This window comes from Salmo salar, chromosome ssa15, assembly GCF_905237065.1.
Source record: "Salmo salar chromosome ssa15, Ssal_v3.1, whole genome shotgun sequence".
Lineage (NCBI taxonomy): Eukaryota > Metazoa > Chordata > Actinopteri > Salmoniformes > Salmonidae > Salmo > Salmo salar.
The window spans coordinates 45,060,567-45,074,494 of record NC_059456.1 but is presented as its reverse complement, the minus strand read 5'-3'; the positions used below and the strand labels follow the sequence as shown (position 1 = coordinate 45,074,494).

At 41.9% G+C, this 13,928-nt stretch overlaps 1 protein-coding gene across 1 annotated transcript in view; it reads right to left on the bottom strand.

The window, feature by feature from the left end:
• nudt14 (nudix (nucleoside diphosphate linked moiety X)-type motif 14) overlaps positions 1-13,928 on the bottom strand; it is a 90,232-nt gene that overhangs the window by 13,401 nt on the left and 62,903 nt on the right. Inside the window, exons 3-4 of the mRNA XM_014145103.2 lie at positions 3,970-4,034; positions 769-1,024 (exon numbers count right to left, since the gene is read on the bottom strand). Coding sequence (XP_014000578.1) covers positions 769-1,024; positions 3,970-4,034 — 321 coding nt within the window. The remainder of the gene's footprint in view (positions 1-768; positions 1,025-3,969; positions 4,035-13,928) is intronic.

The following is a 13,928-nucleotide window of genomic DNA, read 5'->3' as shown; positions in this document are numbered from 1 at the left end:
ACGTACTATTGCTTGTACAGATGAACGCGGTACCTTCAGGCATTTGGAAATTGCTCCCAAGGATGAACCAGACTTGTGGAGGTCTACAATTTTTTTCTGAGGTCTTGCCTCATTTCTTCTGAGTTTCCCATGATGTCAAGCAAAGAGGCACTGAGTTTGAAGGTAAAATACATCCATAGGTACACCTCCAATTGACTCAAATGATGTCAATTAGCCTATCAGAAGCTTCTAAAGCCATGACATCATATTCTGGAATTTTCCAAGCTGTTTAAAGGCACAGTCAACTTAGTGTATGTAAACTTCTGACCCACTGGAACTGTGATACAGTGAATTATAAGTGAAGTAATCTGTCTGTAAACAATTGTTGGAAAAATTACTTGTCATGCACAAAGTAGATGTCCTAACCGACTTGCCAAAACTATAGTTTGTTAACAAGAAATTTGTGGAGTGGTTGAAAAACGAGTTTTAAATGACTCTAACCTAAGAGTATGTAAACTTCCAACTTCAACTGTATGTTGCATAGCCGCACAATGTCTATATGTATGTGCATGCTCGTATGCATATGTGTGTCTGCTTGTATGCGCCTGTATGAAGCAATGGGTGTGTTGAGCCACACCGTGTAGGATGAACACGGCCCTAGACGCTGATCTTGGCTCACTTTTTGCATTTTCCTGACTAACGGTTAAGGTTAAGATTAGGGGAGTGGAAGCTGATCCTAGATCTGTACCTAGGGGAAACTTCACCTCGAAGCCATAGGTACACACACACCTGTACGAGGTAATCCTCCGCAGCTTGGCGACTGGCACGTCGTAGCCGCACTCCTCCAGCACCTCCTGCCTGGCAATCTCTTCCAGCGACAGGTCAGCCTTGTCCACCAGGCCAGCGCATAGCTCGTAGGTCATCCCCACTGAGCCTGGGGGCGTCTCCCCGCCCCCCACCGCAGCTCCCTCTTTCTCCTCCGCCGCCTGCTCGCCCGAGTCAGGTGCCTTGGGCTTGGTCCTCTCCCACTCGCACATGTACACAGCTGCAGGAGGAGAGAGAGAGGGTGGGTGGAGAGAGTGAGAGGGGTAGAGCTAGATAGCAACAGATGTTACAGTATAGTGACAGTGACTTGGAGGCCTATAAACCGTTTTCTCAGTGATGTATCGTTCCTTTCACTTCGACAATTGAGACTGTGATAGTACGCAGTTCATATGAAAGTCTACGTTTTAATCCTTCAAATAGGCCACAATTGAGATATAATAATTGTCTGAAACTTTGTTTCTGTGAACTGCATGTCTAGTAAAATCCTACCACTATAAAATCATGAAAAGCATAACCCCTAAACTCATAAAAAAACCTTACTGGTGGAAGGAAAAACCGTAATAAGAGTGTGATAAAAATAGGGTGACACACTTACTTTATTCAAACAAATCAGCTTTCGACCAAAAACGCCTGTGAGCGATTTTGTCGCCTCACAATAGCCTCCAAACAACGGCTGGCCTTTTTAGACACATTGTTCCTCAAGCAATGGGAAAAAAGTAACTGAATGCATCCCAAATGGCACCCTATTCCCTTCATAGTGCACTACTTTGACCAGAGCCCTAAGTAGTGCACAATACAGGGAATAGGTTGTCATTTGGGACACACAGACATTCAATGTGAGGCCTTCCTTCCATTCTGTGGAGCGCACTGTCCCCAGCGACTTAGTGGCGAACAAAGAACGTTCCCTGCCTCGCATAGTAACGGGGGCCTTTTGCGCACTATTACACAAGGAAGCATTGTGTTCGGAGGTGAACTGGAGTAAACAAATGCATCCAATGTTTTTTTTTCATAGAGTGTGGACACGAGGTGCGTTTTTCTGTATGAAATTAAACTGGAAGATAAAATAAAATCAAAGTCTACTGGTCGCGTACACAGTTTAGCAGGTGTTATGACAGTGCAGCGAAATGCTTATGTTGCAAGCTCCTAACAATGCAGTCAAATGTCAAGCAATTCAAATGTAAAAATAAAAAATAAAATAAAAATCAAGAAGGGCGAGACGAATAGATTTACCAACCCAAATAGCACTGTAGCAGTATTAAAATGCAATGTATACATACAGTGCATTCGGAAAGCATTCAGACCCCATCACTTTTTGTTACATTACAGCCTTATTCTAAAATTGATTAAAAAAAAACATTCTCATCAATCTACACACAATACCCCATAATGACGAAGCAAAAACAGATTTTTATAAATTTGTGCAAATTTATAAAATATAAATAACTAAAATAGCACATTTACAAAAGTATTCAGACTCTTTACTCAGTACTTTGTTGAAGCACGATTACAGCCTTGAGTCTTCTTGGGTACGATGCTACAAGCTTGGCACACCTACATTTGGGGAGTTTCTCCCATTCTTCTCTGAAGATCCTCTCAAGCTCTGTCAGGTTGGATGGGGAGTGTCGCTGCACAGCTATTTTCAGGTCTCTTCAGAGATGTTCGAACAGATTTAAGTCTGGGCTCTGGCTTGGCCACTCAAGGACATGCAGAGACTTGTCCCGAAGCCAATCCTTCGTTGTCTTGTCTGTGTGCTTAGGGTTGTTGTCCTGTTGGAAGGTGAACCTTCGCCCCAGTCTGAGGTCCTGAGCAGGTTTTCATCAAGGATCTCTTTTTACTTTGCTCTGTTCATCTTTCCCTTGATCCTGACTAGTCTCCCAGTCCCTGCCGCTGAAAAGCATCCCCCAGCATGATGCTGTCACCACCATGCTTCACTGTAGGGATGGTATTGGCCAGATGAGAGGTCCCTGGTTTCCTCCAGACGTGACACTTGGCATTCAGGCCAAAGAGTTCAATCTTGGCCAGAGAATCTTTTTTCTCATGATCAGAGTCCTTAAGGTGCCTTTTGGCAAACTCTAAGTGGTTTGTCATGTGCATTTTATTGAGAAGTGGCTTCTGTCTGGCCAATCTACCATAAAGGCCTGATTGGTGGAGTGCTGCAGAGATGGTTGTCCTACTGGAAGTTACTCCCATCTCCACAGAGGAACTCTGGAGCGCTGTCAGAGTGACCTTCGTGTGTGTGTATGTATGCACTCCTGCGCTTGTGATACATCAAATGGAAGACGGATGAGATCTGCATCTGCACCTCACCCCATTGTAACCTACACCAAAGACATCACTGATGGCACCTCCCTATGGCTTTAGCAACCTTCCCTAGAATCAGTTAAGCGGGTGAGATATGGGTCCCATTCCATTTTGGTCCCTATCCCCTACCCTTTGACACAAACTCTTCAGGGTTTGCAGATCTAAGAGGACGGGATACATGTAAGCACCCAATCCTTCTACATAATATGGGGAATGACCCACAGCCTACCACAAGCAGCCGAAAATAATATATAATTAAGCGCCTGTTTTTCCCCCTCATCTGTCCACACCAGGGTTGGGTTAAATTCCATTACAATTCCATTTAAATTCACAAAGAAATCGACCCCAACCCTGGTGAATACCACAGGGGTGGCGGGAGATGAAGGTAGGCGTTAGCTGATGGAATGGAACAGGGCCGCGTGCCATGGGATGACTAATGGCTTTCAAAGCCTTGATGGGGCGGTGCACCAGCCGGGTGGAGAGAGTCCGTCAGCATTTTTCACAGTAGTAGACAAGCCTCGACAGTGCCAGACAGATCCCAGGCCACGTGGCAGGGGGCATATTGTTGCACTTGACACGCTCAAGTGGGAGTTCAACATAATACACAGGTATTGGGTAAGAAGCTTGGAATGTGACAATAGCAGGGTTTCCCCACAGGGATAAAGCAAGGTTGTGGTGGGTTCGAATCAGACCCACACCCTTCTAACACACTTTCTCTGCCTTACTTTCCTGCCCTTTCCTTTCACTCTTCACTGTCGAATAAAAAAATATATGGAAAGGGATGTGAATTTCCAGTCCTTGGAATAAAAAAAAAAAAACTGTCCTTGTGGATGAAAGTTGATTTGAGCAAAAAGGGGGTATTACCTGGGCGGAACTGCTTGACCAAGACGAAGCAGTGCGAGGTGGTGTTGAAGATCAGAACCGAAACACTGGAAAGAAAAGGGAGCAGAGAAAGAGTTATTCAGTTTGATTAATTCATTATTTTGAATAAAAGTGAGAATCACAAAGGTTTGTTGATTCAAAATTATATTGGTTGCTGTACCGGTACCCCTTGTATATAACATTGTTACTGTTATTTTATTGTTGCTCTAATCATTTGTTATTTTTCAATTTTTGTTATTTTTCTTTATGTTTTACTTCAGTTTATTTTAGTAAATACTTTAACACTTATTTTTCTTAAAACTGCATTGTTGGTTAAGGGCTTGTAAGTCAGCGTTTCACTGTAAGGTCTACACCTGTTGTATTTGGCGCATGTGACAAATACAACTGATTTGATTTAATAAACTAAATTAACTATATTACATGACATCATACGCAGCGGGACAACTTCCTGCTTACAGAAATCAACAACAACGAAATACATACAGTGCCTTGCGAAAGTATTCGGCCCCCTTGAACTGACTTTTTGCCACATTTCAGGCTTCAAACAAAGATATAAAACTGTAATTTTTTGTGAAGAATCAACAACAAGTGGGACACAATCATGAAGAGGAACGAAATTTATTGGATATTTCAAACTTTTTTAACAAATAAAAACCGGAAAAATTGGCTGTGCAAAATTATTCAGCCCCCTTAAGTTAATACTTTGTAGCGCCACCTTTTGCTGCGATTACAGCTGTAAGTCGCTTGGGGTATGTCTCTATCAGTTTTGCACATCGAGAGACAAATTTTTTTGCCCATTCCTCCTTGCAAAACAGCTCGAGCTCAGTGAGGTTGGATGGAGTGTGTTTGTGAACAGCAGTTTTCAGTTCTTTACACAGATTCTCGATTGGATTCAGGTCTGGACTTTGACTTGGCCATTCTAACACCTGGATATGTTTATTTGTGAACCATTCCATTGTAGATTTTGCTTTATGTTTTGGATCATTGTCTTGTTGGAAGACAAATCTCCGTCCCAGTCTCAGGTCTTTTGCAGACTCCATCAGGTTTTCTTCCAGAATGGTCCTGTATTTGGCTCCATCCATCTTCCCATCAATTTTAACCATCTTCCCTGCCCCTGCTGAAGAAAAGCAGGCCCAAACCATGATGCTGCCACCACCATGTTTGACAGTGGGGATGGTGTGTTCAGGGTGATGAGCTGTGTTGCTTTTACACCAAACATAACGTTTTGCATTGTTGCCAAAAAGTTCGATTTTGGTTTCATCTGACCAGAGCACCTTCTTCCACATGTTTGGTGCGTCTCCCAGGTGGCTAGTGGCAAACTTTAAAACAACACTTTTTATGGATATCTTTAAGAAATGGCTTTCTTCTTGCCACTCTTCCATAAAGGCCAGATTTGTGCAGTATACGACTGATTGTTGTCCTATGGACAGTCTCCCACCTCAGCTGTAGATCTCTGCAGTTCATCCAGAGTGATCATGGGCCTCTTGGCTGCATCTCTGATCAGTCTTCTCCTTGTATGAGCTGAAAGTTTAGAGGGACGGCCGGGTCTTCGTAGATTTGCAGTGGTCTGATACTCCTTCCATTTCAATATTATCGCTTGCACAGTGCTCCTTGGGATGTTTAAAGCTTGGGAAATCTTTTTGTATCCAAATCCGGCTTTAAACTTCTCTACAACAGTATCTCGGACCTGCCTGGTGTGTTCCTTGTTCTTCATGATGCTCTCTGCGCTTTAAACGGACCTCTGAGACCATCACAGAGCAGGTGCATTTATACGGAGACTTGATTACACACAGGTGGATTCTATTTATCATCATTAGTCATTTAGGTCAACATTGGATCATTCAGAGATCCTCACTGAACTTCTGGAGAGAGTTTGCTGCACTGAAAGTAAAGGGGCTGAATCATTTTGCACGGCCAATTTTTCAGTTTTTTATTTGTTAAAAAAGTTTGGAATATCCAATAAAGTTCGTTCCACTTCATAATTGTGTCCCACTTGTTGTTGATTCTTCACAAAAAAATACAGTTTTATATCTTTATGTTTGAAGCCTGAAATGTGGCAAAAGGTCAAAAAGTTCAAGGAGGCCGAATACTTTCGCAAGGCACTGTATCTACCCAGACTGCCCCGATTGCGTCTTCCCAATGTAGCCATGTGAGGGCACAAAGTGGGAAGAATATTCGCTACTTGAATTACGTTGTTCTAGTCTCTAAGTAGGTAAGCACCCTGCTATGTTGATGATGATGTTGAGTGTTAACCCTTTACACTCGTACCTCTATACGTGTTGAAAATGGCGCCTAAATTGGAACGTAGTGGCTGTACAGTAACATCCTATACATGAAGCCAGAGCTTGGTCTCTACGATTCACAGCTCTGTATGGGTTTTGACTGACAGCCGTTCTGAACTTGAGCACCATGCGCAACAAGAAGTTACCCCAATCCCTCCCGGTACTTGGGCAACTTTAGCAAATGTTTTGTTGTCCGAGTCAGGGAAATGCTGTAAATTAAGAGGACTCAATGCATTTTGAAAGATGAGATGTTGAGGCGCTTTGATGTCATATAAGCAAGCCAAACACCCGTGAGTCCAAATGTGCACTTCACAATTCCATATCATAAAACTCATGCTATATACAGTGTCAACGTTTATGATCACTATGTTTGACGTACAGTTACAAAATTAAAGGTCATCATACCCTGGGCTGTTATGAACAAAATGAGCCTGTTTATTGTGAAGAAAAATCCCAGCGGCACATGCACCCATGTCTCCTATCTATGTGCCTCAACATTACGATCTGTTTCTTTAAATTTCCTTATGAAACTCTCACACTAAAGATCCTATTTTATAACTTTATAACTCATGTTGGCAGTAGTGACGCTTAGAATTCCAATTTTGCCTAAATGGCACCAAAAAATGTATCCCTTTTTATTTTACCACCACAATCTGTTCTTAGGACGAAACTGAAAAATAACTTGTGTAGAAAGTAAATAATGCCCACCTGACCCAGATTGCGATTATATAATGGACTGTTTTTGGATTGTAAACAGCAGCAATTGTGTGATGGCAGGGATGCAGGGTTGTGTTTCAAACAAAACTACTAAACCCAGCAAAAAAAGAAACATCCCTTTTTCAGGACCCTGTCTTTCAAAGATATTTGGATTTTTACAAATTAACTTCACAGATCTTCATTGTAAAGGGTTTAAACACTGTTTCCCATGCTTGTTCAATGAACATGCACCTGAGGAACCGTCGTTAAGACACTAACAGCTTACAGACGGTAGGCAATTAAGGTCACAGTTATGAAAAATTAGGACACTGAAGAGGCCTTTCTACTGACTCTGAAAAACAAAAGAAAGATGCCCAGGGTCCCTGCTCATCTGCGTGAATGTGCCTTAGGCATGCTGCAAGGAGGCATGAGGACTGCCGATGTGACCAGGGCAATAAATTGCTGTGAGACGCCTAAGACAGCGCTACAGGTAGACAGGACGGACAGCTGATCGTCCTCGCAGTGGCAGACCACATGTAACACCTGCACAGGATCGGTACATCCAAACATAACAACTGAGGGACAGGTACAGGACAGCAACAACTGCCCGAATTAACACCAGGAACGCACAATCCCTCAATCAGTGCTCAAACTGTCCGCAATAGGCTGAGAGGCTGGACTGAGGGCTTGTAGGCCTGTTGTAAGGCAGGTCCTCACCAGACATCACCGGCAACCTCGTCGCCTATGGGCACAAACCCACCGTCGCTGGACCAGACAGGACTGGCAAAAAGTGCTCTTCACTGACGAGTCGCAGTTTTGTCTCACCAGGGGTGATGGTCGGATTCGCGTTAATCGTCGAAGGAGTGAGCGTTACACTGAGGCCTGTACTCTGGAGTGGGATCGATTTGGAGGTGGAGGGTCCGTCATGGTCTGGGGCGGTGTGTCACAGCATCATCGGACTGAGCTTGTTGTCATTGCAGGCAATGTCATCGCTATGCGTTACAGGGAAGACATCCTCCTCCTCCCTCATGTGGTACCCTTCCTGCAGGCTCATCCTGACATGACCCTCCAGCATGACAATGCCACCAGCCATACTGGTCGTTCTGTGCGTGATTTCCTGCAAGACAGGAATGTCAGTGTTCTGCCATGGCCAGTGAATAACCCGGATCTCAATCCCATTGAGCACGTCTGGGACCTGTTGGATCGGAGGGTGATTTATAGAGCCATTCCCCCCAGAAAATGTCTGGGAACTTGCAGGTGCCTTGGTGGAATAGTGGGGTAACATCTCACAGCAAGAACTTGCAAATCTGGTGCAGTCCATGAGGATGAGATGCACTTAATGCAGCTGGTGGCAACAGATACTGACTGTTACTTTTGATTTTGACCTCCCCTTTTTTCAGGGACACATACCATTTCTGTTAGTCACATGTCTGTGGAACTTGTTCAGTTTTTGTCTCAGTTGTTGAATCTTATGTTCATACAAATATTTACACATGTTAAGTTTGCTGAAAATAAATGCAGTTGACAGTGAGAGGATGTTTCTTTTTTTGCTGAGTTTACATGTGTGCTTGCTTAGAGTTCCTCAACGGCACAGCTAGGAGAGCAAAAAAAAAAAAAGTACCTTCTAGTTGAAGACTCTTCTTTGATTCATAAAAGTGCATTCGAATTGCTTAGGAACTGTGCACACTTTGGAGAGGTGTGTGGCCACGTGGAGACACCAGTTAGTCCTCTCAATCAAACCCTTGTAACTTTTTGGTCTTGTTGTACCTACCCCACATTTTCCAAGAATAGTCTTATGTTACTGAATGTATCCAGAATAATTTCAGATTTTGCTATCAACAAATGCAGTGAAAAGTACAGTAAATGTAAAATGCTCATGAAATCAACAGTGCAATGTTTGGATTCAGTCTTGTGTCAGGTGAACTGTTGTGTACTTAACTTTGGTCTAACAATTTTCCCATCTACAAATTGTTCCCTTTCAATTGCTACCATGGTTATGCATACGTTTTTCATATTTCTGTATGAAACATTTCAATTTAGCCCTATCCATAAGCCAATTTCCACAAGTGTAAAGGCTAACTGCACAAAATGAAAACTGATTTGAAACCAAAATTGCGTTACAAAAAAATTTTACAAAATAAATTTAAAAAAATCGATACATTTTGGCAGTGTAAAATGTCCATGGATAGTCCTCAATTCCAAACTAGTTGGTCTGTATGCATCTATGTGAGACTGTGTGTGTGTGTGTGTGTGTGTGTATATATTTTCGTGTCAGTGCAGGATTAACATCTGGGCCAGTATCCACAAAGCTTCTCAGAGTAGGAGTGGTGATCTAGGATCTGTCCATATAATCTTATTCATTATTATCTAAAAGGCCAAACTGATCTTAGATCAGCACTCCTACTCCGAGATGCTTTGTAGATAAGGAACACTGCCGCTACCTAGCTCTTCAACCAAGGTGCATGAACTGAGGAGTAAACTGAAGAGAGGAGATTCAGCAAATCTTGGACAGTGGAAGTTGGTAAGAAATCTTTTTTATTGTTAAATGTAAAATGATTGCGTTTCAGCTCAACCTGATGAAGGCCAAGAGCCAAAATCATGTTGGTTTTACTTTAAACAATAATTAATTGATCTTATCACCTTCCACTGTCCTCCAAGTTGGTGAAGCTCCTCTCTACTAAAGGGATAGTTCACCCAAAATCCATATTGGTTTCATTACCCTTTAACAGGGATGGAAACTGGTGAGGGCTAAAAAAAGGGAAAGAATATGATCTACATGATCAGTCTGTGTAAAATAAAAAGTGGTTAATGTGAATCTAACTCACAGTTAAAAATGTAAAGAAAGCAATCCAATGTTATTTGTTGCCTAGACTTTACTGCAACTGACACTCAAGTCTTGAGAAATAATAATAGAATGCTCGTGACCACACACACACACATCTAAATATTGCACTTGGGAAAAAAAACATTAAATTATAAATAGAATGAAACAAACAGGCATTCTATTTTTATTCTATTATAGTGGCCACTATAGTAGACATTGATCAAGTGCAAAAATAACATTCACTGAGTAATTATTTTTATAATCCACCTTCACTCAAGTGTTACTGTCAAGTTCAACACAACAAAAGCAATATCTTTGGGCTACGCTGCACATTATTACATTGTACACTTTCTGCCTGTGGACATCTGTTCTACAATGTGCCAGCAGAGCATGATACCCTTTGTTGTTTTTATTTTTTTAATAATTATTTATTACAAAAAACACAAGGAAGGGGTAACATTAAAGTATTAGAACATGAAGGACAAACAATACAGCATCAAGACACTATCAAACATGTATCAGTCTTTCCGCAACAGAGCCATCCTTGTGTGAGGGTGCGTGTGCATGATAGTGATATAAAATGTCAGTTTCCTTTTTCATGATCACAATCTTGTGAAACCCGAACCCTCCAAGATCCCCCCTCAACCATTCCAGACCCCTCCCACAGTTCCCCCCCCCTCCAGAAGAAGAAAAAAAGAATATAATTAATTCCATTCCCCACCCCCAAGAACCCCCCAACAACCAAGAGAATGAACTAAAGAGGAAAAAGAAAAAGACAGAAGAAAACAGCAAACAATGCAAAAAATAAATAATAATATTTAATTTACCCTTTGTTGGCATAATTGATCTCTTTCAGGCAGCTACACCTGGCATAACCCTTTTTATCCACTGTATTGAAAAAGTGAGAATGAGGGAAAGTGTGTGGTGTTCCTTTCACCTCGAATAGTTAGGCTGAAATTTTTAACAATGCTTTTTTCTGATAAAAAGTAGTTCATTGCATCCACCGTGGAGCCCAGTTTCATAATATTACCTTGTCTCAGCTGCTTGCCATAGTTTCGAAGTAACCACGAAAAAAACAAGCCTTATTTTATGGCATTTTTCACCCTGCTAGCTCCTATTAGTTCTATTGAGCACCGTGGCACCAACTCGCCGTCCGAACGTTCTATTCCCAGCCTATTGTTCTACACCACAATGCCTGCTTTGCTATTGTTGGCAATGAGACCTGCCCACATTGCTGGTAATTAAAATGTAAACCACCAAAAATTACCAATGGAACTCTGAGGTCATCCCACTGTTTCCTATAGGGAAATATAGGTATGTCTGTCTATTTTGCCAAATATCTCGCAATGTGTATATTTACATTTTTTTTTTTAATTGGACACCATTTTAATCATGAGAATCTCCTCTTTCTAATTATATAAGGCTAGGCAGCGTACTCTGCTGTCATCAAACGCTAGCCCCAAAATACAGTTTGCCCTTGGAACGATGAGCTCCCCCCCATTGTTTTCCTATGGAGAGGCATGCTGGTATGTTTCTGCCGAATATCTCGCAATGTGTATATTTAGATTTTTTCAAGTCGGACACCGTTTTAAAAATCAGGATAATCTTCTCTTTCTAATTACATAAGATTGGGCAGGGTACTCTGCTGTCATCGATCACTAGACCAGACATAGTCAAAAGTTGCAATTTTTCCTGACTTCCTCATTATGCAGACATAAGCACACTTGGCACCACCGAGGTGGGGATGTTAAATATCAACATGTGTAGAAAGTTTTCAGTTTCGTCCTAAGAACAGGTTGTTGTGGTAAAATAAAAAAGGCTACATTTTTTTGGTGCCATTTAGGCAAAATGGAATTCTAAGGGTCACTCCAGTCAGAAGAGGCTCTGCAAACGTTTGATTCCATTCATTTGCTATGTGCTCGCGCTAGTGTTCCAGCTTAGCCAACGTTCTTTTGCCATTTTTCAGCCTTGGGTAAATTTTGACTCGTTCTATTGTCCAGCCTACTATAGTGGCATCCGGCTTAAGCCAGGTCCAGCTCCAGCACACTTGATCCCTTAATCCACTTGTTTAACAAGCAACGCCTCATTTTCACCTAATTATCTCATTATGGAAATTAACCACATACTGTAGAGGGAAAACATTAGTTAACAGATAGTTCGTTAACATTTCACACAAATTGCCACGGTCCAGTAAGCAACTTTATTAGCAAGCTAATTTTCACACCATGAACTCAATTATTTGATCAGATAAATTGGCTAATGTTGCTCAACATTTCTCTAGCTAGCTAACAGAGAACTCGATCCAGCTAGCAAGATACTTAACAATGCTTGTTCCACCACACTTTCTCCCTCACCTCAAACTTTCCAAATGCCATTTTTTTTGGTTACAGCTCATGAAGTACGCTTCATCACCTTCTCAACCCCATCTCCGATGTCAGGCTTATCACCTAACGTTACCTCTTCGTTATCGTTCAGGGGACGCGCTGCTGTAACTGGCAAGCTGCCTTTCCACTCTAGCGTCTTTCCAGAGCGCTCGCTGACGCTGTAACTAGTAAGCTGGTCGTCTCTTCTCTCTTCAGTTGCGTGCTGGGCTGCATTCTGTTATGTGAACGATTGGCTGAGCCTTGGATACAGCAGGTTTTGCTCCAAACGCGCATCACTCGTTTGCTTACAGTCAGTAATGATCCAAAGCCCCCCCCCCCCCAAAAAAAACTTCTCATCGGCGCTACACGAATCACGTAGGTCAACTATTTTGGATTCAAAACTGCGAATTTCGCCGAAAGGTGACTAGTTTGCATCCCTGCTTTAAGCATTCTATGAACAAAGACAGCAATAATCCATGTTTTGGTTTTGTTCACCAGGCCACAGTTTCTAAAACCATATTTTTTTGCCATTTGTGGCACAAAGTAAATATCCCCAAAAGAAGCATTTTCCATCAATGTTCCCTCAAATTCTTTCATGCACCAAGCAAATGTCTGATCTGCTGACCACAAACTTGACCATTGTGAAAATTCTGTGCAACTTCCAGCGCACCTATACTGGAGGCTGTTAGTTTTAACAGTGGCCATGTAGGCTACTGTGGCTATTTGATCAGAATCTAGGCCTACCAAAGTGGCCTACCATTAAAAACAGTGTAGAAAATCCATCCCATAACATTTTTACATGAAAATAGCTGTTCTATCATTCAGCAGGCCTACATTCTATGAAACTTTCGGGGAAAAACATGCAGGGCTTGACAATAACCAGTGACAAAAAATGCTGTTGTGTTTGATGCAAGAAACCACTTTCTAAAATAATTACAGAGAATCAGACCAATTATTCTACCCTCTGCCTATTGGCTACTTAGGTTATTTACCCAACTCGCTTTTCAAAGATGTCTAGAAATGTACACGTTTTGTGCTCTTGTAGGACGCAATCCTTCTCCGATTGCTGACTACAAATGATCTATAACTAGGCTAATAAGTCACTAGCTAGCACAAAACAAGTGCATCTACTCACGACCGCTCATGCTGTAAACACAATTAAGTTAAAAGTAAATGGCACAGATCCATATATGGCAATGGTCTATTTGTATATAGGCCTACTGCAGCTCTGAATGTTTATGCCGCACCAGTTTGTGTAGAATACGGGCCGAGTAGTGAGTGGCAATGATTAGAATCCTACTCGGATGTGTTCTCCCTACAACAGAATCTCTTACATAGTTAGTTTTGTTTCAGGAAGTGTGGCACTGAAAGTGGCTAATATTGCGTTGATTCGGTCACAATTGCCACAGTACAGGGAAACGTTGAGTGTTAACAGGGGAAACCCTAGAACGGTGGTCACCAACCTTTTCTGAGTCAAGATCACGGAGTCAAAATGCAAGCCGAGATCTACTGCTCAGATATTTTTTTAACATGGCGTAAGCCGTAAGCCTATACAACATTAACCAATTAAAAACAGTACTGTAGCAATTAGGCTTGTGCAGTAAGTTTGGGCCCAATTAGAGCTGTGCCGGTCAGGAAATTGTCATCCGGTGATTGTCAGGCAAATAACTGGTCGGTCTCACGATAATTGACCGTTAATTAAAATAAACACATTTAGCATCTCCTGGCTTACACACAAGTCACTGATGCAGACCTTTGGATCATCTACATTTTAAA